This window comes from Neovison vison, chromosome X (genome assembly GCF_020171115.1).
Source record: "Neovison vison isolate M4711 chromosome X, ASM_NN_V1, whole genome shotgun sequence".
NCBI lineage: Eukaryota > Metazoa > Chordata > Mammalia > Carnivora > Mustelidae > Neogale > Neogale vison.
The window spans coordinates 19959163-19985409 of record NC_058105.1 but is presented as its reverse complement, the minus strand read 5'-3'; the positions used below and the strand labels follow the sequence as shown (position 1 = coordinate 19985409).

The 26247-nt window shown below is 40.6% G+C and overlaps 1 protein-coding gene across 3 annotated transcripts in view; it reads right to left on the bottom strand.

Moving 5' to 3' along the window:
• Window positions 1-3996: 3996 nt before the first annotated feature.
• Window positions 3997-26247, bottom strand: part of ENOX2 (ecto-NOX disulfide-thiol exchanger 2) — a 266818-nt gene continuing 244567 nt past the window's right edge. For 2 of the 3 annotated variants that reach the window (XM_044236076.1, XM_044236073.1), the window contains 5 exons: window positions 16725-16900; window positions 14108-14215; window positions 10597-10705; window positions 8025-8110; window positions 3997-5509 (listed from right to left, as the gene is read on the bottom strand). In XM_044236076.1, coding sequence (XP_044092011.1) covers window positions 5378-5509; window positions 8025-8110; window positions 10597-10705; window positions 14108-14215; window positions 16725-16900 — 611 coding nt within the window. In that variant the 3' untranslated portion in view covers window positions 3997-5377. The remainder of the gene's footprint in view (window positions 5510-8024; window positions 8111-10596; window positions 10706-14107; window positions 14216-16724; window positions 16901-26247) is intronic. The other variant, XM_044236075.1, reaches the window with a different exon arrangement.

The following is a 26247-nucleotide window of genomic DNA, read 5'->3' as shown; positions in this document are numbered from 1 at the left end:
GCCAACATCAGATAAATTATTGCCTGTCTTCTCTGGATTTTTGTGGCTTCAGGTCTCATATTTAGGTCTTTAATCCATTTTGAGTTTATTTTTGTGTTTGGTATAAGAAAGTGGTTCAGTTTTATTCTTTGGCATGTAGCTTTCCAGTTGTTCCAACACCAGACCTAAAGACTTTTCCCCACTTGATATTTGTTCCTGCTTTGTTGAAGATTAACTGACCATACAATTGTGGGTTTATTTCTGGTTTTTCTATCCTGTTCTATTGATCTATGCATCTATTTTTGTGCCATTACCATACTTTTTTGATCACTTTAGCTTTGTAATATAACTCAAAGACTGGAGTTGTGATACCTCCAGCTTTGTTCTCCTTTTTCAAAATTGTTTTGACTACTCAGGGCTTTTTGTGGTTCCACATAAATTTTAGGATTTTTTTGTTCTAGTTCTGTGAAAAATAGTGTTGGTATTTTGATAGGGATTGTATTAAATGTGTGGATTGGTTTGGATGGTATAGACATTTTAACAATATTTGTTCTTTCAGTCCATGAGCATGGAATGTCTTTCCATTTCTTTGTGTCACCTTCAATTTCTTTGTGTCACCTTCAATTTCTTTTATCAGTGTTTTATAGTTTTCAGAATACGGGTCTTTTACCTCTTTGGTTAGGTTTATTCCTAGGCATCTTACTATTTTGGTACAATTATAAATGGGATTGCTTTCTTAAGTTCACTTTCTGCAGCTTCATTATTACTGTGTAGAAATGCAACGGACTTCTGTGCATTTTGTATCCCAGGTCTCATTCTTAAGTTACTCTGTGGCCTTATAGGATTCCTGACACTAGAAAGGTAGCTCTGCTGTTATCAAAGCATTATTAATTTATTATTAGTTGAATAATAATTATAGATATTTTTAAAAACTTTTGCCAGGCAGGGTTAGTACTGGGCACTTTGCATTGAGCAAAGCCTTATGAATGACACTTTCAGGGAAATATGCTTTCCATTTTATAGATGAAAACCAAAGGCTCAGAGAGGTTAAGTGACATTGTTAGGAGGTGACCTTGGGCACCATGGTATAACAGAAGAAGCATGAATTGAAGACAGACAGATTTGGGTTCAAACCCTGGGCTTTATCCCCACTAGCTATGTACCTTGGGCAAGTAGTTTAACCTGTTTGAACCTGTTTTCTCCTCTTACCATATTTCAAGCTTCTTAACATTAGTGAAGCCTTCCATGATGTCCCCCTGTAGTACCTTGTATGTGACTATGTCATTGAGCAGGCATCCCCACCAGAGTGTAAACTCTTGAAGGACAGGTCTTGTTTTGTTCTCCATTGAATTTCTAAGAGTTGTATATATCAGGTGCTTTAAATGGCATGTGAATGAACAACGTGGGTCTTATGGTAATACCAAATAGGTTGATATGAAGGATAAATAACATATTGGAGCAGTAGGAAGTTTTAAGTTTCCAGTTGGACAGACTAAGATTCAAATCTCATCTCTGCTTCTTAGAAACTTCAGCAAGTTACCCTACATCTCAGAGTCTCCAATAAAACCTAGGATAATATTATCTACTATTCACAGTTGTAGTAAAAATAAATAAATCTCTCTGTCTCTGCCTCTCTAGATAGAGAGACACACACACACATATACACCCATATCACCGGTTAAGTAGGAATTACTAATCAATGTTAGCTTATATTATTAGTGCATATGAACGTAGTTTGTAGAGTGCTACACAAATACTCATTTAACAAACATTTACTGAGCATCTATGATGTACCAGGTTTTGAGATGTGAGAGTGAACAAGACAAATGAGGACCATACTCTCCTAGAATTTATACTCTGGGACTGGATGTGGGGGGAATGCGTGGGGGCACAGAGAATAATAATTCAGGTCTCAAGAGTGAGCCATCCCTACCACCTCCTTCACACCATTGACAGTTGGTCAACACAGAATATTATTCATGCTGAGCTTTTATGGGTGAAGGATTTAAGTCCACCATGTTAAAGCCTACTCTTATAGCTCCTTGAGGGCAAGCACCAGGCTTACTCCTTTTATATGCCATAATGCCTGGAAGGGTGCCTGGGCCTGAATACATGTTTGGAAGATCTTTGCATAGCTGTTTCCCTTCTTGAGGTTCGGCAACATGATGTAGCTCCACAATTCCAGGTGTGACCACAAAAACGAGGGTAAGGTCATAGCTTATAATTAATTTTGGCTGAATCAGAATCATCGTCACAACTCTTCACTGTGAACTCACTAAGGTCCAGGCACTGGCTGGGCAATTTGCACATGCTATCTTGATGACTCTACCCCCACTCTCAGACAGGTACTATTTCTCCTTAAATTTACCCATAGGGAAACTGTGCCTGTGTAACTTGACACACAGGCCGGAAGTGACTGTAGGCAGCAGGATAGCATAACAGGTGCTCAGCAGATGGTAGCAAGGATGGTGAAAAGTGAATCCGGCTCTATTTGAGAGACTGTCCAAGACAGAGCTAAGAATCCCAAGGGCTTACCCAGTTCCAGCAGGTGAGTCAAAGGTCTTATATTTCTATGCTATCTTTTCAAGGGATATAGTTTATTCTGTATTCTGTGAAAAACATAAAGTTTTGGGCCCAATTCAGAACAAAACCCTGTATAAACAGAACATAGGTAAGGCTTAGTTTGCTCCCAAAACTATTTCATTTTCACTGAGGGCGTTATAACAAGCAACTTGGTAGTATTAAAGAATCAGAACTAGAGATGTCACAGGACTAGGGAGAGAGATAAAACAACCATTTGTAGAATTACAAAATGCTTCTATTCATTATTATCTGGAAAAAATCTAAGTATTGAATCTCCTAAAAATAACAAAACAGTAGTATTTCAAAATTTGGGCAGAATAACAGAACAATAATTAGGATAAATAGCACTGAGCATTTGTAAGGCAAAATAGCTTCATTAATATATTTCCATAATGGATGGAAAGAATTGTGAGATAGCGTGAGCTGCAGTTTTTTTATGTAATATAATGCAAATGGATTTTATTTTTAAACATTATGACAACTCTGGACTAGCATAGTAGTCAGGGTTCTCCAAAGAACTAGTGGGATGTACATACACACACACACACACACACACACACACACAGACACATATTTATTTTAAGAAATTGGCTCATGTGATTGTGGGGGCTAGCAAATTTGAAATTTGTAGGGCTGGCCAGCAGTCTGGAAATTCTGGCGGGCGTTAAGGCTAGTCATGAATCCAAAGGCTACCTGGAGACACAATTCCTCTCTCCTCGGAGGACTTGAGGTCTTTAATGGATTAGATGAGGCCCAGCCACATTGTAGAGGACAATCTGCTTCAATTCAAAGTCTACCAGTTTCAACGTTAATGATATCTTTTCAAACATGCCTTCACAGCAATGTCTAGACTGGTGTTTGATGAAGCAACTGGGCACTGCAGTCTAGCCAACGGTGACCCTCAGAGGCAGTGTCTTCAAGCAGCTGCGAGGAGTACACCTGGACAAAATGGGCGGAAATAATAGAAAGAGACCGTTTGTGGCCCAAGGAGATTAAGTGAAGGATAGCAAGGGGTCTGGGTGTTAACGGGTGCTTTAAAATTTGTTGGTTTCAAGTGTCATGGTATTTAAGTTATTTAAATAAGAACTAATTGATAAGTGGCGAATTTCCCTTGATTTCAGAGATATTATTAAAATAAGGCATTCAAGGCCCTCTGTGATTGACAAATCAAAGGCTTCTATAATGCTGACGACAGGGAGAATGCTTCCAGGAGGGGGCTAGAGTAAAAATAATCCTAGCTCCCTGCTCCTGCCACAGCTGGGTACTTCAGGGGAAAGCCAGCTTTCCGGGAGACCGAGCTGCTGTGGGGCCCTATTTCGAGTTGTCAAGGAGAAGGTTTAGCATCTTCTTTCAACATCCTGGTACTCCAAGGAAGAAATTGAGATGATTCACTAAAGGACTAGAGAGCAAGTAATTCAAAACAGAACACCAAGCTGAGGTATAAAAAAGGAATATTTATCTTTGAAAAATACAACTTTGAACACTACTGACATCTCATTTACAAAGTATTTTCCTGAAATACTTTTCATTGGCTTTGCTTACTTAGTACATTCTTTTTTTCTGAATCAAGACTCAAGGGAGGGCATGCTTGTGTTACTTTAAGCACCAGCAACACCACAGAAGAAAAGATAATCTGTGCCTCAGGATATTAGCCCCCAATCCTCATCCTTTCTCTTTTGTTTCCATCAAGGAGGACTTCCTGACGGGTCCACATACAGTTTGCCATTGCAGTCTGCTGGTGGGCACCATAGAACTGGAGGTGCCCCCAGCCATCGGTGCTCCAGGTGGAGCTAAGCTCTTGGCAGGAAGCCCCATGCACCCAGGCTCATTCATTACCGAGAATTTTCTACTAATACTCGTATCAACTGTTTGCAAACATTCAGCTTGAAGTGAACATAGTATTTACAGCGGTACACGGTTTGCACTTCAACACGCGGATGGCAGAAGAAAAGGGACCAACAGACTTCGTGAGAAGGCCAGAGGGAAGGCATTAAAACGAATCCCTTCTGCTAACTTGTTTGTGTACGTGCATGTGCACAAGCACACATGTGTGTTTTCATTCACTGAAACTAAATGTGCCCTCCTTTAAAAGCAGACTATTTACAAGGTGATTCTGAATAGCACAAACACATGCCAGTCATACTGGACACTTGCTTTCTGTGAATACATCTAGATGTTTTTAATCTGATATATTAGAGAAAATAACTTTGGAACATTTGTCAACTTTTGGTTCACAGTAATTTTGCAAAAAGCCACAAACCATGCTTTCTCTTTTAAAAGAGGAGCCTGGTCAGGCACCTTCTAGAAGATGCTGTGTTATTCACTGACTGGCTTACTGGGTATCGGAAAGACCATGTCATTTACGGAGTAGCCAGTGCTCCTCTCATTCCTCTTATCAGTAGCAACATTAATGCGAAGAGAAGTTTAAAACACAAACAAATCACATACAAATAATCAAAACATTTCAATTAACAGTGTTTAAAAAAATACCAAACTCTAGGACAGTAGTACAGACACTGAAAATACCCCAAATACTCTTTAGCCTCAGGCCTTGTTCAATATCACTAATAAAAGACACACGCCACCGACAGAAGGGGAGCAAGTTACAGTGCTTGAGGGTTTGAGTCCATGTCTTTTTAGGGCCTGTAGCTCGAGGTGCTGCTCTAGGATCCTTATTTTAACTCATAAGATATTCTGGGATTGACCCAGCAAATTTAAAGCACTTCACTTGAAAACCATTGAGAATACAAATCACTTCCTTGGCGTGTCTATGGCACGTTTCTCTGCAGGAGCCCAGGCTGTGAGGCCGCAGCATTCAGGTCAGTTTCAGGCCCTCGAAGCCACAGAACTTCCACCTCTTTTCCAGACTGGCTCCGACCCCGGTCATTTCCTGCCTGAAGGTGTGCTGCAGTCTGCTCATGAGACATTCCACATCGCTGGTGCAGATCTACGGGCCAGACAGAGAAGTTTCACTGAGAAGCAGTTCTACTGGCCTGTGGACAGGGCCCCCTGGGCTTCCCTTGCACGGATTGTGTAACTGCCGTATGTAGGTAATAATTTACATACAACAAATTCACCTACTCTATGTGTAGAGTGTAGTGAGTTTTAGTACATTTATACAATTGGGCAACTCCCACCACAATTTAGTTTTAGAACATTCCATCACCCACAGAAGCTTCCTTCATGCCCCTTAGTAGTCAATTATCCCTCCCAATCCCTGGCTCAGATTTTTTCATTGTGGCTTTGAATTTTCTAGAAATTTTCTATATGTGCAATCATACAATATATAGTCTTTTGTGACTAGTTCCTTTCACTTCGCATCACGTTTTGGGGATTGATCACCACCGAGCTTTCTAATGAAAAGAGCTGGCGTCAGCTGTGTGGACAGGCTTGGGTTTGCAGCCAGCGGAATGACAGCCGATCGGTGCCGCTGCTGCTGTGTGGAGGCCTACTGAAGCTGCAGAGCCTTGGGAGGGGAGGGAGGCAGGACAGAATTCTTCACACAAGCACTGCTTTACAAAGGAAAAATGACAGAAATAAGGAATGCCCTGTATTTCTACTTCTGTGTATTGTCTCCTTCTCCCCACACCTCTCTCTCTCTCTCTCTCTCACACACACACACAAAATCAAAAATCTGTGGGCCCCTTTAGGACTTGTTTCAGGTGGTCATCTTGACATGAGTAGCATCTTTCCCAACTGTGAACCTGGCTACTAGGGCTCTACTGAAGAGCACTAGGGGATCCTGGAGAAACCCTGTTGCCGCCGCATTGAATGTTCCTCAAGTTGGACGGAGGGACCCCCCCGCCCCAACAATTCTGTTGGCATCACTGCAGGCTCTTTGGGAGGCCCTGTCACTACTCTGGCAGGAAGCTGCTCAGGAGAAAATGGGCCAAGAGTAGGAGTGAGGTCGTTCCTAGTGCTAGTAGTGGACGGTAGCCAGTTCAGTGAAAGATGCACATGCAGAGTATCATGGAGTTGAATCTCCATTCCAAAAACTATAAATATACAATGTTTCTGGATGTATTTGTACAACATGGGTGCAGCATACGTATGGAAAATGGTCTGAAAGAAGATATGCCAGACTGTTAGCGGTGATGGTCCTGGAAGGGTGGGCTGGGTCACTTTCCCTTTCCCTTCAATGTCTTCCTGTTGCTCACATTTTTTTTAAATTTTTTTTTAAAGATTTTATTTATTTATTTGACAGAGAGAGATTACAAGTAGGCAGAGAGGCAGGCAGAGAGAGAGAGGAGGAAGCAGGCTCCCCGCTGAGCAGAGAGCCCGACGCGGGACTCGATCCCAGGACCCTGAGATCACGACCTGAGCCGAAGGCAGCGGCCTAACCCACTGAGCCACCCAGGCGCCCCTGTTGCTCACATTTTTAACATAAAATGTAGCATTATTTTTTTACAACTTAGGAAAAAAGGGCCAGATCATTTTTACTGACAATTTCATACCACTGCAACTTACCACTAGGTCCTAGTGCTCACATCCAGTCTCTCCCTTTGCTGTCAAATGGGCTTTTTAGTTGCCGAATGGTTTCACTCCCCAGAGCTAAATGAAAGGGGCGCGCTGGCTCAAACTAAAACCAATGCCACAAGAAGGATGCGCCACCCCAGCTGGATGCCCACATGGGCAAGCGCCTCTGTTAAGAGGACATATGCTTAAATGGCTTAACATTTTGGACATCTAGCTATCAGGAATCTGCATTTCAGTGGCCACATCTCAAGAGCCTCAGGTCCTGTGAAATACTGAATATAATCCACGAGCACATGTAACTGAATGCAGCTTCTGAAAAAAAACTATCTATCTTGGGTTTATTTATTCTGAGGAGTCAAGAGTCCCCTCCTGCTTCTATGAGGCATCTTTAACTTTCTAGGGAACTAATATTTACCCTTGTCCCTGACGCTTTGTGTCCCCCATAGAACATCATCCCAGGAAGGAAGTGACCCATGAGATCAGCTGGGAGCAGAACTTGAGTCCACGTCACAGACTTACTGTTTCCTCTGTTTTGTGTTGGCCTCTGCCTTGATCATTTCAACATTAGGTAATGGCAATGGTGGCTGGAGTAAGGCTTCTAGTTCTGAACATTAGCATTTGCTAATGGCTAAAGGTCAGTACGAAAGTATGACTGGTGAGAGAGAGGGGTTATTTGTAGCTTATACAGAAATTAAAAGAAAGGAGGAAAATTCTTCTAAGATGTATCTTGGGAAGGAGAGTAGACAAGTCATTCAGGTTTGCCCACGACTTCCTGGTTCTGGCATTGGAAATCACGAGTCCTGGAAAACCCCTCAGTCCCGGGCAAACGGAAGCAGCCGGTCACCCTGCCCGTAAGAGAGAAGCTCTGCATTGCACTGCAATGAGAATAGTCGAGGGAAATTTCCTTACAGTGATTAGTAACGACTTACTTACGCTTGAAGAAAGTACCCTCCGACCCCTCATACCCATTTCAGGACCCCACATACCTTACTATCTAGACGGTGCAAGTAGGAACAGATGTATTCAATGCTTGCTCCAAATGGGTGGACGTGAAGAAATGTGGAAATAATCCCTATAATGACAATACCACAGAGGTTACACTTGAGCATTATATTCAAAATGAGAGCTGACTCACATGTACCACATACTACATACCGGGCACTATTATAAGTTTATATACATTTTATTCATTTAATCGGTACAACAACCCAGTGCATATATGGCCTCTCACAACACTGTATCACCTGTGGAAAAGCTGGCATTGGAAGAGTCACTTCTATCATTCATGATGGCTAAAGACACTTGGAGTTCTACATTTCACAATGAATTTGGAATTTTATAATGAATTTACAGTGTGCTGGCCTTTTGCAGTTATTCTGCACAGTCTTTAAATTGGACTTGACCTTCTTATGCATTAATAATGTCTTGCTGTTGTGGTAAATGTACAAATCAGGTACTTTGCCTGATTCACTTCATGCCTCTCACAAGAGAATCTGCTGATTATATTTCATTTTATCCTGTGAGCAGCTCCATAAAGAAAAGCCAAACATTTCATTCACTCAAGTGGTCACTAGCATTTGTTTGTGCTTAGAGCTCTAAATTTCTTCAAGTAACACATCTTTTAAAATAGAAGTTTAGAGCCTTCAGGAATGTACCTAATTTTCACTCAGTGTAACTATAGCGTGACTGGCAGCTAGACATACTGCCTTGATTGTTCTGGACATCAGGTTAACTGTTCTAATACTTTTTCTCTGGCAACAGGTAGAACATAAATTGTTCAAAGGCCTACTATTTCTTTCTTCGGATTTTTTGAATTCCTCTCTTTTCATAAGATCTTAACATCAAATAGTCCCAGAATTGAATTTGCTGAGAACTGCCAAGAAATAAAAGCGAAATTTGATTTGGTTTATAGACTACAACTTGTCTATTCCTTCAAGTGACTGATAAAGAATATCACCAGTCTGAGTTGTAGCTTGAAGTTCAAATTAGTTCTTTGTGAAAATCCTCCAAAAACCACAGGGCAAGGAGGTGGGCTGGGGGATCCAGGAGGAGCTGATTAGATAGAGTTCAAGATCTGTTCGAAATGGATGCTATTACTTATAACGCTATGTGATTCTTAAATGATGAAGTAAATGGAATTGCTATACACTGACTGAAGCCGAGAAAGTTAAATTCTAAAAAAGACGTTCATGTCCAAAGGAATTCTAGGTGCTACAGCCAAGACAGGCTGTCTGTCAAATGAGGAGAAATAACTCCATAGGCTTCAAAACACTAAGCAGTTTCTGTGGGTTCATACCCAAAGAACCAATCTTAAAAAATAGATTTTCCTTTCTGTCAGCCCAAGACTATATTCTTTAGAAAAAAAAAAAAGAAAAACAAGAAACACTTATCTTAAGAATCTTAGTTTCTAGAACTATCCATTCACAGAGGCTTCCCTCTACTCTCTCTCTCTGTCAGTTCTCCCCGTTGCCATGCCAATTTGTTAAAGAACTTTGAGTTGTAAAATGGAAATAAGTTGTCACTTTTCTTGAAGACTCAATGGCAGATCCCCTTGTGCATCTTTATTAACATATCAAAGTGCTAAATCTGACTACAATATCCATTACCAAAGAAGGCAGATAAATCTTCAAACTATGTAGAAGCCAATGGGTGTGAAGAACTTCTGAGATTGGGGTGGGGCCACTGTGGGGTTCAGCTTCCTAGAAAGCAGCTGGGATTATCTGTTGAGGCCCAGTATCAGCCCCTTGGAAATGACTGAATATTTTAGGCCTTCAAGCTGTCACTATTCTCCAAAAGGAATATCAAGTCCACAAGAATTTGTGCAGAATACTGTTAAGTGCAAAATGGTTCTCATTTTACTGAGGATTTCCTGTGGGCTGCACACTGTGCTAAGGGATTCAGATGAATTATCTTATTTAATACTCGCAGCTGCCCTTTGAGACAGGTAATATGATTCTGCCCATTGTGCTTCCTTCCTGAAGCTCACAAAGGAAATTGTAAGGTCAAATGGGAAACCAGATCTGTTGACTCCTCAAGCAGGTGCTCTATCTTGCCTCTGTGGATGATTTTAATATAATGAGAGCAATTCTCGCATTTATCTCGTCCGAGCCCTCCAGTGTCCAACACTCAACAGACAACCTCCTGAGTCATCTGCCAGTAACCTGGAAGAAAAATTTCTAAGAGGCATATACTTCCTCCAGAGGTTCATCTGGGAAAGTTCTCTACCAAACAGCGTGCGCGCTATAACCCTGAGCGGGAGTGAGAGGGCTCCGCTATCCTCACATAGAGATTTAAAAAATGCACAACGTGTTTCTCCAGCAGTCCCTTTCTTGTGCTTACACCCACACATTTGATGTGGCAGCAACCACAGGAGCTTGAGGAGGATTGGGAGCTGCTGTTACCATTTCTATGAAGTCTACACTTATTCTTATCCTGTCGTCTTCAGGACTCTGGGTCCGTGCATTGTCATGCTTTTTAAGTGCCTGGTGGGTATATTCATCTTAGGTGAAACCCTTTCCCCCTCCACCACAGGTAATACGTTGTACGTGTGTTCCTTACCCACGAGCAGTGCTTCACGCTCAGATTTGATAGGGCTGCTGTTCAGGGTCTTCTCAAGAGGGTAGTCACTGTCCTGGCTTGATGTACACAGTCTAGTAGCACAGCTTTCCTGTGGGAATAATATGCTTCCTGAGTCAGTTCACCTTACTGGGTAGCAGACTTGGATTTGATTATACAATAGGGAACTTTTAAATGTAGTACCCCAAAAGTGATACTGTACAATTTTGATGACTGAATGGGAGAGAAAATAACATTAATTTATGCAAAAGCATCACAGATCATCCAAAACTTCTTTACATGGCTCCAAAACACAGAAAAATTTAGACATTCATCTTTGCCACTTTTTTTCCCCCGCCTTCATCATTCTTGACTCTATACAGGTAATCTGGGGAACCAGACCCAACATTTACCGCCTACTAGGTGCCAGGCCCTGTTAGGTATGTGTTATCTCCATTCTACAAATGAGGAAACCGAGGCTTAAGTAAATTAGGTAAATTGCCTTAGATCACATTTCTAGGACGTGGTAGAGCCTAGGTTTCACGCCGGGCCAGCCACTGCCAAAACGACTGTTCTTTTCAAGTTTAGGTCCACACTCTGCTAAAGGCAGGTCCCATCTCTGAGTGGGGAATCTACAGTGTAGCTAATCTACTCCCAAATAATCAACTGTTGGCTTTTGAACTAAAAATTAGAGCTCCCATTTATTGACTATCAACTCTCTCTTCTCCCTCACAAAGACATTATGAGTTAGGATATTCCTGACTTCATATCAAGAAATGACTATGACCAAAATATCTTTACTCAGTGGCTTTCTTTGATGTTGAAAGTTCTCTCTTTCTGAGCATAGCATGTATGTTTCATAAAAGATACTCAGGTGAAATTAATGACCAGCAATCAAACTGAAAAATACGTCCAGACCTTTCATGGATCTTTCTTTCTCTCTTTTGGCACTGAGAACATCTTTTCTGTATTTTAAATGTGAGGGAAGAGCCTTGAGAAGAAGGAATAAAAGAAATCTCTGCTTCCAGTCTTACTGCTATTAGAAAAGAAAATGTTGGGGAAATGCTCCTAGCAGGGGCAGATCATGGCTGACTCAAATGCTTTGTCACTTTTTCCCTTCCACAAGCCCTTGGCACAGACAGTTGTTCTTCTGTTTTCTTTAAAGATGCCTTCAAAGCTTCCAGGATGTTGCCCATGAATGAAATGAATGGTCTATGCTACAAGACATGTTGTTTTGTGGATTTACAGGCTTCCTGGCTGTAGTCAGAAGGGAAGGCTTTCTTGATGACCTACTCAATCTTTGGCCCTTAGAATCCAATCCAGGCAGTAACCATCATGCCAAGTTTGATTTAAAATACTGGCTCACTTCTAAGCCATGGGTTGTACATCTCCTTCTAACCCCCTTAAAACATTAAATGATCCAGTAAGCCATTTCTTAAGTGTGAGAGTTTAACAGATTGGGGTTGATTTAAGATGTAAACACATCCTAAGAAGTTTTAGCCATCCTGAATAGAAATGTAGCCTTACTGAAACCTGACTTCAATTTTATTATAGCTGGCATTTAAAAAATTGGAAGGCATATTGAAGAGATGTTTATCAGCTTGAATTTTACTGGCAGATTCCAAGAGCTAGCTCTTTTTGCAGTAAGACAGACAGAAGTCACCTTGTTATATTGCAAAACACAATAACTCACACTATGGTTTACTGTCAAGAAACCCAAACAAAAATAAAAGAGATCCCTTCTCACCAAAACTTATTGCCTTCCTTTCAACCTGGAATTATTTTTGCAGTCTAACGTAATGGTACTTTGCTTCCTAACCTAATTGTGTCAGGTTGAAATATTTGGTCACAAATCAGCTTCCCAGAGAAGATCAGTTTATAATGCACTGCCGTGACTTTTTCTAAAAGAAGCTTTGCTTACAGTAACAGGTAAAAAAACATCCTGACTCATATTTTCCCTATTATCAATCGGCTTTCCTTCCTTATCCTCTTTAGCTGCTGCTTCGTGGTATATTCAGGTTCAGGATGAAAAACAGACTAAGGCATAATACATTAAGGTTCTTCCGTGCCATTTGACCTCTTGCTTCTTCAAATGAAGTACTTTATAAAGCAGAAAGTGGCTTACACTAAAGCGCCAAAAATGCTCTTAAATTAATTTGTGATGTCAATCCTAGAGAATAATCCTAAGCGTAATGTTATTAGCATAACCTCATGTCTATCAACAGTCTTCTGGTTACGCATTCCATTTTACGCAGGAAGCCAAACAGCTATGTAGCAGCTCTAAGACATTTTAGCAGCTCTGGAAGTAGAGGGAAATTCCTGCTACACAGAGCAGCTTTGGCACTTTTCAATTAAATGCTTGATAAATGAATTTCTCTGGGATTGCACTCATTTCTTTAATAGCACCCACAAAACTGGAAAGTGAGCTGGTTTTATGAAGTGGAAGAATTAAAAGCATATTGCAAATGGCCTCCAGAAGAAAACACTTTCAATCATTTGTTTCAACTACATCAAGGCTGCCAGTTCTCAATGGCACTCTGGGGGAAGTCACTATGCTGGCAAACACACCCTGGGCCTATATGCACTGCATCTTTCTGAGCTGAGCGCGAGAGATAAAGAGCACAAATTCTTAGGGAACTGTAGCATTGTTGATTTCTCTTGGTTGACTGCTCTTGGTCTGAGCTCCTAATCTCTTCCTTCTGAGACATTAAAATCAGGCAGTTACAGTCAATGGGTCTTCCTTTTCAGAGGATTGCTTCAGTTGAATGTTCAGGCATACAAATGATTACGGAGGTCGGCTGGGAAGACACCATCAGTAGACTTTACACACCTCAAGTAGACTGGGCACCTGATTCCTGCCTGTGACACAGTAACTTATCCAGATGTTAGGAGGCTCCCTAAGAGGCCCTCACTGGCAGCTTTTATTGCTGCAAAGTCCCATCTTGCCCTTCTATGCTGCAATCATCAAGCATTAGAATATTCTGTCTTTTATTTACTTTCCACACGTTTTCTCCCCTTTGGGTTTTGGCTATTTCACCTGCAGCTGTTCATCATTACACTAGATGGAGTGTCTGCAAAGAAATGCCCATGTTCTCGTTGTACTTGGGTATCTTCCTTTAATGAAACGCTTCATTAAAGGTACTCTGTGTCACCCACATTTCCTTTTTTTTTTTTCAACTGCATTTTCTATGTTGCTATTTGCTTGGCAAGATGAAGCAAGAATGAAGTATACATGCTGGTCTTCTCCAAGAGGGAAAGACTGAGGAATTTTAGGGATGGACTAACTTTGTATTCATTGAAAAGTACACTCTCCAGAATCCTTAGATATGCCAAGGGCTCACATCTAAAGGCAGAGCCCTTCATTCAAGAATTACCCCAGAGAGTGGGCTTTTAATCCCTACTCAGCCAAGCATTCTAGGGTGGTTCCTTCTCCAGGAACTTGCAGGGCATTTTCATTGCCACTGCAAAAGGTGGGGGGAAGGGCAAGGGCAAGGGTTCACAGATGCCGATGTACCTTTTCTTTAAGATTTTCCAACATTTTTTCCACCTGCAATTTGTCATCCTTGACTTTTTCAAGTTCAGCTTCTTTCCTTTTGAATTCCTCTTGGACTTTGAGTAGATGCTACAAGACAGACCAAAGACAATCAAGTCTTGAGGAGCCACACTTCATTTCAAAACCCTGGCTGAAGTTAGATAGTAGGCTGGCCTGTCTCACTTTCTTCCAGCCCACACAATCATCTCTCCACGCGGAGATACCAAAGGGAAAATCAAGGTACTTTTCACTTCAAGTTATTTTATCTAGCTCTTAGAAACTTCTTTTGGATTTGCTCATATTTTAGAAAGCATCTGAGAAACTAAATGATCTAATCGCTTCACTTTTCTATTTCAGCCAGGGGTAAGGAAGGGGTATAGTGTTAATCTCATGTGGACAACATCTTGGTGGCTGCATAGAACTTAATGTTGTAAAGCATTCTTTCAAATAGTCATTTTCCAAGCCAAGTTCAATTTCTGTGAGGGAAACATTTCACAAATGTTTGTTTCCACATCAGTAGGCAAGGAACTGGATTCATCATCATCATCACGATTACAAAAATATTACTTATTTAGCATCTAACATGTGTCACACATGTGGATAAGGTTTCATATGTGTGATCTCATATAAACCTCAAGTAACCCTATTACACATAGTCCTGAGGCTTACAGAGGTTTAGTGCTTTGCCTTAGGCCATTCAGATAGTAAGTGGCAGAGTTAGGATTTAAACCCAGGTGGAGTCAAGACTACAGTCCACGCTTTTAACCACTATGTTAGCCTATACTTCTTTTTGGGATAAGATAGGAGAACCTTTATCTTGTTTACAAGGCTATTTTCCAATAAAAAGTAATCAAAATGAGTGAAATTAATTTGTCAGGATGTAGAGACCTAATTTTCTCAGAGGTTTCTGAAGTGAAGAAATGAAAAAAAAAAACGTTCATCATCTTTAAATTGTATTCCAGTAGCAGAACTGTCCTTCTGTGGAATGGTTTCAAAATCAAGGTAAGAGCGGAAAAACAACAAAAAATGTTTCCAAAGTTTTGCTTTTCAGAGGCTTGAAGAAGACCATTGGAAGAGCTAAAACACACACAGTACAATATATGTTGTCAAAATTCTTTGAAGTCTAGCTGAAGAGATGCATTTTTTTTGGTGGAAAGATCTCAGATATAATTTACATGTTCTAATTAAATAATTCCATAGTGACAGTAAAAGGAAGGTAAGCATTACTTCACACATTTTACTAATAGGAAAGGGGAACTATTAATGTGATATTGCTTGTCACACAGGAAGACAGTGGTAGCAGAAATAATAGGAACACAGGGCTCCTAGTGCCAGAAGAGACTCCTTGTTCACAATTTGTGATTTCCTGTCAGCAATAAGCTTTGCCCCCGATAATTCAAGGCATACAATTAAAAAATATTGCTCAATTTAAATTGTAAGGAAAATGGCTGGTCATCTGACAAGACAGAAGAGGATAGTACCCTTACTCAAAAATACTACTCCTTTATTATGATGGGAACAGATGGTAATATCTTTTAAACGGTAGGCTCACTGTGCTGATGCTTACATAAAACATTCAGACATTGAGCATCTATTTCACACTGTTGTATTTGAATGCAATTACAGTTGGATGCATCTATTTACTTTACTTTTTATACTTGGAGTAATGTGCAGGTAAACTCATTCAAAGAAATGACTGTGAAAACAAAACAAAATAAAAACCAATTGATATTATGTGCCTAAAGCATTGATAGTAAAAAAGCAAGGTAAAATTCCTGCTATTTCTTCTAACAGGCTGCATGGTCCAGCACTGGATCGAGCAGATACTACTTTTTCTATCTAAGTAACTGAAGACCTTCAAAAAGACCTCGAGGCTCTGTACAGATTCCAAAGCACCTTCTGAAGCAGAAAGAAAAGATTAGATTATGTTTGGTGTAGTCTGAGTGTCAAGTATTTTTACTGAATGTACATCCTTTGAAAACAGGCGATCCAGGATGCCTGGGTGGCTCAGTTGGTTAAGCAGCTGCCTTCAGCTCAGGTCAAGATCCCAACATCCTGGGATCGAGTCCCACATCGGGCTCCTTGCTTAGCAGGGAGCCTGCTTCTCCCTCTGCCTCTGCCTGCCTGTGCTCGCTCTCTCGTGCTCCACCCCCCTGACAAATAAAAAAATAAAAATCTTTAAAAAAAGAAAATAGGTGATCCACGGGACACCTGGATGGCTCAGTTGGTTAAATGTCTGCTTTCAGCTCAGTGCACGATCCTAGGGTCCTGGGATTGAGTCCCACATCAGGATCCCTGCTCAGCAGGGAGCCCGCTTCTCCCTTTGCCTGCTACTCCTCCTGCCTGTGATCTTTCTCTGACAAATAAATAAATAAAATCTTTAAGAAACAGAAAAAGAAAATTGGTGATCCACTGCAACCTTTGTATTGGCCAGAATATTTCATTAACCATAACATAGACCTTTCTTCGGCTATGCCAGAGAACAGAATATCAAGAAAAATAAGAGGTTTACAATTCTCTTTGCTGGCAGGGGACATTTTTCCAGGTGAGGAGCTGATGTTAGCCTTCCTAAAAGCTCAGAACACCAAAGAGCCTTTACCTGTTGCATTCCTTGCAGGGCTTGCTGCAGGAGTTTCAGCTGCTGTTCCTTGTTTGGGTCATCTTCTCTGGGGGCTTTGCCTTGTTCTTGCTTGAGCAATTCTACCTCATTCCGATAGGCATCGAGCTGCCAACGGAGGCTGTCATTTTCTTCCTTCAGAGTTTCTGCCTGTGATACTAAAGTTAAGCGGTCAATATAAAGTCAAACCTCCATACTATCCATACTCTTTGTGGTTCACCTTAGCCCCATGAAAACTTGGTAGTTTTCAACTGACACGTATAAGAAAATCTCTTGAGCAACTTTAGGTTTGAGGTGGCCATGGCAGCAAGAGATGGACCCCAAAGCACACAGAACCATTTTTGTAAAGGAACATAGGATTCCAACACCCTGAAATCCCCATCATGCTTCATATTTGTCACCCCAAATATAACTCAGATATTCCCAGCTAACATTGGTCACTTTTATTTGGAAGGCAGCAAATGATAAGAGTTCTGTAATGATAAAGTGTAGGGCCATCTTTCTTGAACTGATGACTGTCCATGTGATAATCTTGCAAGGCAGTTTTTATAAAAGTGTAATCTTTACTATCCTACAGAGGAAAGGTAAATGTAAAAATTAAGTCACTAGACTCTGGTTTCTGGTCTAGTGTGTGAGGAGTTTAGAAGTCACCATTCCAATGTAACAAAGACTAAAATGCTGAATAAACTGAAAAATCAACAACTTATCTTAGATCCACCAGAGAAGTGAAGTCACAGGGCAAACTGCAGCCCCTGAAACCGGAGTGACAGGAGAATCTAGAGAATCATAACTTACCAGACCAGAAACCTATGGGCAGGAAGTTCCACAGGAACTGGTGGCAAGTAAAAAAACCTAAATTGTAATTGGCTAATTGCTGGAGGCTCAGTGTGGGCAAGTCTGAGATTTAAAAATTCCAGAGGGGAAAAAAAAAATTCCAGAGGGACTCAGTCATAGTAAGTTCTCTATCCTTTCATGAATTTTATCTCTCGGAGCATAACCAAGTCCTTACAATGAATATTAGAGAAAGATCCCCCTTGTGCTTCCGTCAGGCGATAGGGAAAAGAAACCATTTTGAAATACACCGGAGCATTCTGTTCTTCTTAACAAGGCCTGCCTTCATAAGAAACTATTTTACTGGAGCCTAACCTGCCAGGGTATTACTGAAGCCTAACTGACCTGGAGAAGGGAAATACCCTCTAGACATCCTGCCCCAAGTAAGGGGGGGACCAAAAACTGAGAAGCACTTATGAAATTCACAGTCCGGAGGTATATGCTCACTAAAAGACAAAGACCTGATCACAGGACTAAATAATGCTTTCCAATACTTAACTACCACACCACTAAAGTCTTATTTACTGGAGATCTTTTTATCCAGGACATCATGTCCAGATTTCAACAAAAGATTACAAGGCATACTAAAAGGTAAAAAACAAACAAAAACAAAAACCAACCAACCAACCAAAGAAACACAGTTTGAAGAGACTGAATGGGGATCAGAATACAAGTCAGATACAGCATGAATGTTGGAATTATCAGACCAGGAATACAAAACAGCTATGATTAGTAAGCTACGGGCTTTAATGGGAAAAGAAGATACCATGAAAGAATGGATGGATAATGTAAACAGAGAGATGGAAATTCTAAGGAAAAATCAAACAGACATGCTAGAGATAAAAAAAATAATACTGTAACAGAAATGAAAAAATGCCTTAGATGTGCTTATTAAAAGACTGGACATGGCTGAGAGAAGAATCTCTGAGCTCAAGGGTATGACAATAGAAATTGCCTAACTTGAAAAGCAAAGAGAAAAAAAGCATTAAAAAAATAACCTCAAGCAGAATATCCAAGAGCTATGGCACAACCACAAAAGATACATGTCATAAGAATATTAGAAGGGAAATAAAGGAATGGAAGCAACAGGTGAAGCAATAATCACTGAACTTTTCCCGCCAAATTATTGCCAGACACCAAACCACAGATCCAGGAAGTTCAGAGAACATCAATCAAGCAAGATAAATGCCAAAAAATTAGACCTGAAAAGACACCCCATCAAAGATATATCCACGGTATCTAAGCATCATCATATGTCATATGTCATACATCATTAGGGAACTGCAAATTAAAAGAACAATAAGATACCACTACACACCTATTAGAACGGCCAAAATCCAAAACAATGATAACACCAAGGGCTGTAAGGATATGCAGCAAACAGACACTCTCCTGCATTGCTGGTGGGAATGCAAAATTCTACTGGCACTTTCTTATAAAACTAGACATACTCTTACCATGTAATCCAGCAATTGTGCTCCCTCATATTTACCCAGGTGAACTGAAAACTTATGTCCCCACAAAAATACACACATGGATTTTATAGCAGATTTCTTCTGGCAATTTTAAATTTTCCCCAACTTGGAAACAACTGTGATGTTCTTTAGTAGATTAATGGGTAAACAAACTGTGGTATATCCAGAAATGGAATATTATTCAGTGCTAAAAAGAAATTAGTGATTAAGTCATGGAAAGACTTGGAGGAAATGTAAATGCATATTACTAAGTGAAAGAAGCCAATTGAAAATGCTACGTAACTGTATGACTCCAACTATATGGCATTCTGGAAAAGGCAAAACAATGGAGTCAGTAAAAAGATTACAAAAAAAATCCCTAACCTTGTTGCCAGGAGTTAGGGGGAAGGAAGAATGAACAGGCAGAGCACAGAGGATTTTTAGGGCAGTGGAACTATTCTGTATGATACTATAATGGTAGATACATACATTTTAAACATTTAAACTCATAGGATGTACAACACCAAGAGTGAACTCTAATGCAAACTATGAACTTTGGGTGATAATGATGTATTTGCTGATTATAACCAATGTGCCCCTGTGGTGCAGGATGTCAGTAGTGGTGGTGGGGGGACTATGGATGTGTGTGGGGGAGACAGGCATTTGGAAGGTCTTTACTTCTTGTTTAATATTGTAAATCTAAGACTGCTCTAAAACATTAATTTATTAATTAAAAAACCCTAAGACACAAGAGGAAAGCTGGTTAGCTTTATTTATGGTTAGGGATCATTTTTGAAGGCCAAAAATCTGAAAACCTATTACAAAATGTTTAGTCAGAGGATTTTCATTCATTCAACAAACACCAAGGACCTTCCCTGTACCAGGCTTATGATAATGGTAAAAAATGAGGTTCCACTAATCTCTATGGCTCACAGTCTAAATTGATGGAAAAATTTGTAGTTTATTCCTTTTTTGATTCCTAAAACAACAGAAAGCCAAAAAGAGATGTTATCAAAATGAATCAAAATTACAAACCTGTATATTAAATGTAAAGAATGTTAAAAGACAACTTGTCAAAGGTGTGAATTTTTTCAGTTACTTATGAGGGAGGGACTTTGGGTAGAAGAAAGTAAAAGAAAGTAATGGAAATCAAATCTTCAAGATTATGAGCTATAAGTGGTGGAAGAAGTGTTCTCTAAAAGGATTATAAAGAAAAGATTCATTCTCTACAATAAATGGAAGGAAGTTGTGCTTTACAAAGATGAAATATATAGAATAAAACCATATTCTGAGGAAGAAAGCACCCCGTATTCTTAAAAGAAAGCTCCTTCAGGGGTGGGGTGGGGTTTAATTCTGTGCTTTCAACCTGAGGGTTTTCCTGAAACAATCAGCTACCAATGCAGGCTGATGTAATCAGATTGTCTGTCCAAATAAGAGAGTGGCAATCCTTCCTATTACATGTGGTTTTTTGGTTTTGTTTTGTTTTGTTTTGTTTTGTGAATGGCTATGCAATTATCCTGGTATGGCAGTTTGAACCTTATATTTTAGTTTTTAACAGAAATCATGAAAAAATTTGGCATGACACATTCATTGTATGTTTGATTTTATTATGGATCTTAATTTTTGCTGTAATCATACAGCTTTTGGTCTCTGAAGAGAAAACAGTTACACGAAGAGTTGAAGTCCCAGCACTGTAAATACTATCTATCCTCGCCATCTCTCCCAACAGCTGGGATACCTGTTGTTGGGCAGGCAGCATTCCTCACAATACAGCACTGAAAGAAGATGCTAAAAGTGAAGATGACTGTATATAGGAAAGTGTATGGCAGAAAGGACACAAGCTATCTGCCAATGTGAAGAAATATTTGATTTGCTTGTTGGATCAGTACCAAGGATAGCATCGCAAACTGGACTAGAGTTCCACCGAATAACACAGAGGTTCCTCTGTAAATCAAGTGACTGCTGCAGATAGACAGTTACTCATTTCTGCTTTGGTTTGCATGTTTGTCCTCTGGCAAGGCACATGGCTCAATACTAAGTAGTGATATTTCCATCTTCCTCCTTTTGTTTCTTCTTATACTGCAGGCTAGTGATTATGCTCATGTCTTATGAGTCTTGTGGAGAAATGTGGAAAAGGGTAGAGATCTAGGAGAATGGTTAGAGGTGCTGTCTCCAGTTTAAATGTGAAAATATTTTCTCTCTGAGCAAATGAGGAGGAGAGACTGCTTCTCTCCCAGGGGGAAAGGGCATGCTGACATGAGGAGATAGATTCCTGTAGCCAAGTGCAAACAGATAATAATCTCCTCAGTTTGCACAAGTCACTAAGCCAAAGAGAATGTGATCTCCTCTAATGCCACCAGGGCACCTTACTTATGAAATGTATTTCCCACTCCCTGAAATGAGGGTTTTTGTCATTTTAATGAGGACACCAAGTTTTTACTTTCACAGACTTAATATTAATTGGCCCATTTCTGAAGTTGGAGTTCTTTGTACATTGCCAGAACATTGAAAAGTTCAATATTACCTTTTAATAATATGTTTGAGTAGGTGAATCCATTAGTCCTGATACCAAAGAGCATAGTACAGTGAATTTATTTGTATCTTGCCATAATTAGTTCTTGGCTGCTCCTTTTTGACTATTTCCTATGTGGGGAAAACGTTCCTTTTTTATGGGGATGACTCCTCAGATCTGAAGGCTGCCAGTTCATCATGGCACTATGAAAGTATGAAGGCAGCTGCAAAGTCCTCTTTTTAGAGGAGCCACTCAGAGCAAAATTCCAGATGTTTTTCTATGACAAAAAATCTAAAAGGATTTTGTACCATTAAAAAATTAATACCTAGGGGCACCTGGGTGGCTGAGTGGGTTAAGCCTTTGCCTTCAGCTCAGGTCATGATCTCAGGTTCCTGGGATCGAGACCTACATCGGGCTCTCTGCTCAGCGGGGAGCCTGTTCACCCCCCACCCCCCGCCTTCCTCTCTGCCTGCTTGTGATTTCTGTCAAATAAATAAATAAAATATTTTAAAAAATTATTGCCTAAGTCTCTTTGATGGTACAAAGAAAACAACAATTTTAATGGAAGCAAATTCAGGGGGTTCGCTATCCTCACAAAGCTGCATTATAAGAGATGCTTAAAAATGTCACCAAATTATTGAAGAAAGATGTGTAACAAATGTTACCAAATTCAAGAAGGGAAAATGTGCAACATTCCTCTCAAGGGTCCCCAAAAAAGTCTGAGCTGGAGTGATTCACAAAGAGAAAAAGCCAAAAAGAACACAGTCAACAGAGAGAGGGAGATGATATGAGTGGTTGCAGGCCAGTTCAGGGAAATTTTTGAGTTCCCTGACCTCCCAAAGCCTTGCTTTCCTTACCTCTGCAGGTCATTACTTCAGTGGGGCTTCTACCAGTATGCATGCACCAGGGACTTCACTGTTTCTCCTCTGAGTACTCTAAATTCTGCTCTCAAACACGGTATCTTCATCTGTCAGTTACTTCACTGCCTCTCATCACCCTGAGATGCTGTTCACTTTCTTTGCTGGGACCTTTAATTTCTTGGAGTGGCCAACTTCACCCAGTCCATTAACTATTTTCTGGCTAAACAGATTCCACTGCAAACTCCTTAGTACTCTATATTTCTTCACCTTCCTGAAAACTATTAGCCAGTCTTACCATGCCAATTTCTAGCTCATGGTCACTTGATTCAACTTTGTCTGCACCTTATCCTGGGCTGCAGAGGACTCTTATAGGAAGCTGCAGAACTGGGCAGTCCTGGTCAATACAGACTCATGTTGGCCTTGCTGGTGGGTTTCTTACCTCTCACTGATTTCTTCCTTCCATCCTGCCCAGGGTATATATTCCAAGTCTGCTCCTGTTTCCTCATGGTCTTATTTCCAAAGCATTTTCCTAATCAACAGCTGACCAATCTCTGGGTATATGGAGAAGCATGGAATGATACATTTAGCTTTACCTCCCTTGTCTCAGAGGAAGAGGGTTCTCCCCTCTCTAAAGACTCTAAAGAAAACTCCACCTGAGTTTGGATCACTTCCCATTCTTCTCCAGGATTCCATTTCCATAATTATCCATAAGTACTCTTTCACTCTCAAGCATCTTCAACCTTGCTCTCTCCATGGCTGCCTTCCCTTCTATTGAACAACAACAAAAAACTTAACTTTAACTTTGTCACCCATTCTAACTGCCATTAATAATGCCTGCATTTGCTTTTGCTTAGTACCCAACTTCCTGACCTGTGGTCTTTGTCCACTTCCTCTCCTTAATGTCATATGTTCTGGCCCCAGCTCTATCACCCTACTTAAATAGTTCTTGCCCAATGCTGTCCTCAATTTCTTTCTTCTATAGATTGTTCTCATGGGCCCTATAATCCAATGTTTTTCTATTTTTCTTCCAGCTTCTTAGGCTGCTCTTTCCCTTTGAAAAGACTTCTTTAGGGGGAGGAGTCAAGATGGTGGAGAAGTAGCAGGCTGAGACTACATCAGGTGGCAGGAGATCAGCTAGATAACTTATCTAAAGATTGTAAACACCTACAAATCCAACGGGAGATTGAAGAGAAGAAGAACAGCAATTCTAGAAACAGAAAATCGACCACTTTCTGAAAAGCAGGACTGGCAGAGAAGTGAATCCAAAGTGACAGGGAAGACAGACCGCGGGGGAAAGGGCCGGCTTCCGGCAAGCGGCGGAGCAACGGAGCACAAAATCGGGACTTTTAAAAGGCTGTTCCACTGAAGGACATCGCTCCAGAGGCTAAACCGGGGTGAAGCCCATGCAGGGTCAGCGTGGCCTCAGGTCCCGCAGAATCACAGAAGAATGGGGGTGTCTGAGTGTCGCAGAGCTTGTAGGTTTTAGAACGGGGGGAGCCAGCTACAGAGACAGAGCCGAGGAGTGAGCTCTCAGCTCGGGGTTACCTTGAACCGGTCGCAGGCTCGGTGAGCTCGGAGCGCGGCCGGAGGCCAGGGAGACAGGACTAATTGGGCGCTATTCTCTGAGGGCACACTGAGGAGTGGGGCCCCGAGCTCTCGGCTCCTCCGGGCCGGAGACCGGGAGGCCATCATTTTCATTCCCGTCCTCTGGAACTCTACGGGAAGCATTCAGGGAACAAAAGCTCCTGAAAGCAAACCTGAGCTGATTACTCAGCCTGGCCCCTGGTAAGGGCGGTGCAATTCTGCCTGGGACAAAGACAGTTGAGAATCACTACAACAGGCCCCTCCCCAAGAAGATCAACAAGAAATCCGGCTAGGACCAAGTTCACCTACCAAGGAGTGCACCTACCCAGAAGATCAACAAGAAATCTGGCCAGGACCAAGTTCACCTACCAAGGAGTGCAGGTTCAACACCAAGGAGAGCAGCGGAATTCCAGAGGAGGAGAAAGCAAAGCACGGAACTCATGGCTTTCTGCCCAAGATTTTCTAGACTTGCAGTTAATTTAATTTTTTTTCAATTTTTTTTTCTTCTTCTGCTAAATTTTTTAACTTTAACTTTTCTTTTTTAATGTTTTTAAACTAGTTTATCTAGTATAGATATTTCTTTTTCATATTTTTTCTTTATTCATTTTCTTTCTTTAATTGTTTCTTTTTTTTCTGAACCTCTTTTTATCCCCCTTTCCCCCCCACAATTTGGGATCCCTTCTGATTTGGTTAAAGCATATTTTCCTGGGGTCTTTGCCACCCTTTTAGTATTTTACTTGTTCCTTCATATACTCTTATCTGGACAAAATGACAAGGCGGAAAAATTCACCACAAAAAAAAAGAACAAGAGGCAGTACCAAAGGCTAGGGACCTAATCAAAGCAGACATTGGTAATAGGTCAGATCTAGAGTTCAGAATGATGATTCTCAAGGTTGTAGCTGGGCTCGAAAACGGCATGGAAGAGATTAGAGAAACCCTCTCGGGAGATATAAAAGCCCTTTCTGGAGAAATAAAAGAACTAAAATCTAACCAAGTTGAAATCAAAAAAGCTATTAATGAGGTGCAATCAAAAATGGAGGCTCTCACTGCTAGGATAAATGAGGCAGAAGAAAGAATTAGTGATATAGAAGACCAAATGACAGAGAATAAAGAAGCTGACCAAGAGGGACAAACAGCTACTGGACCACGAGGGGAGAATTCAAGAGATAAGTGACACCATAAGACAAAACAACATTAGAATAATTGGGATTCCAGAATAAGGAGAGAGAGGGGAGCAGAAGGTATATTGGAGAGAAATATTGTAGAGAATTTCCCTAATATGGCAAAGGGAACAAGCATCAAAATCCAGGAGGTGCAGAGAATGCCCCCCAAAATCAATAAGAATAGTTCCACACCCCATCATCTAATAGTAAAATTTACAAGTCTTAGTGACAAATAGGAAATCCTGAAAGCAGCCCAGGACAAGAAGTCTGTAACATACAATGGTAAAAATATTAGATTGGCAGCAGACTTATCCACAGAGACCTGGCAGGCCAGAAAGAACTGGTATGATATATTCAGAGCATTAATGAGAAAAACATGCAGCCAAGAATACTATATCCATCTAGGCTATCATTGAAAATAGAAGGAGAGACAGAAAGCTTCCAGGACAAACAAAAACTGAAAGGATTTACAAACACCAAACCAGCTCTACAGGAAATATTGAAAGGGGTCTTCTAAGCAAAGAGAGAGCCTAAAAGTAGTAGATCAGAAAGGAACAGAGACAATATACAGTAACAATCACCTTACAGGCAATACAATGGCACTAAATTCATATCTCTCAGTAGTTACCCTGAATGTTAATGGGCTAAATGCCCCAATTGAAAGACACAGGGTATCAGAATGGATAAAAACCCAAAACCCATCTATATATTGCCTACAAGAAACTCATTTTAGACCCGAAGACACCTCCAGATTGAAAGTGAGGGGGTGGAAAACAATTTACCATACTAATGGACATCAGAAGAAAGCAGGGGTGGCAATCCTTGTATCAGATAAATTAGATTTTAAGCCAAAGACTATAATAAGAGATGAGGAAGGACACTATATCATCTCAAAGGGTCTGTCCAACAAGAAGATTTAACAATTTTAAATATCTATGTCCCTAACGTGGGAGCAGCCAACTACATAAACCAATTAATAACAAAATCAAAGAAACACATCAACAATAATACAATAATAGTAGGGGACTTTAACACTCCCCTCACTGAAATGGACAGATCATCCAAGCAAAAGATCAACAAGGAAATAGAGGCCTTAAATGA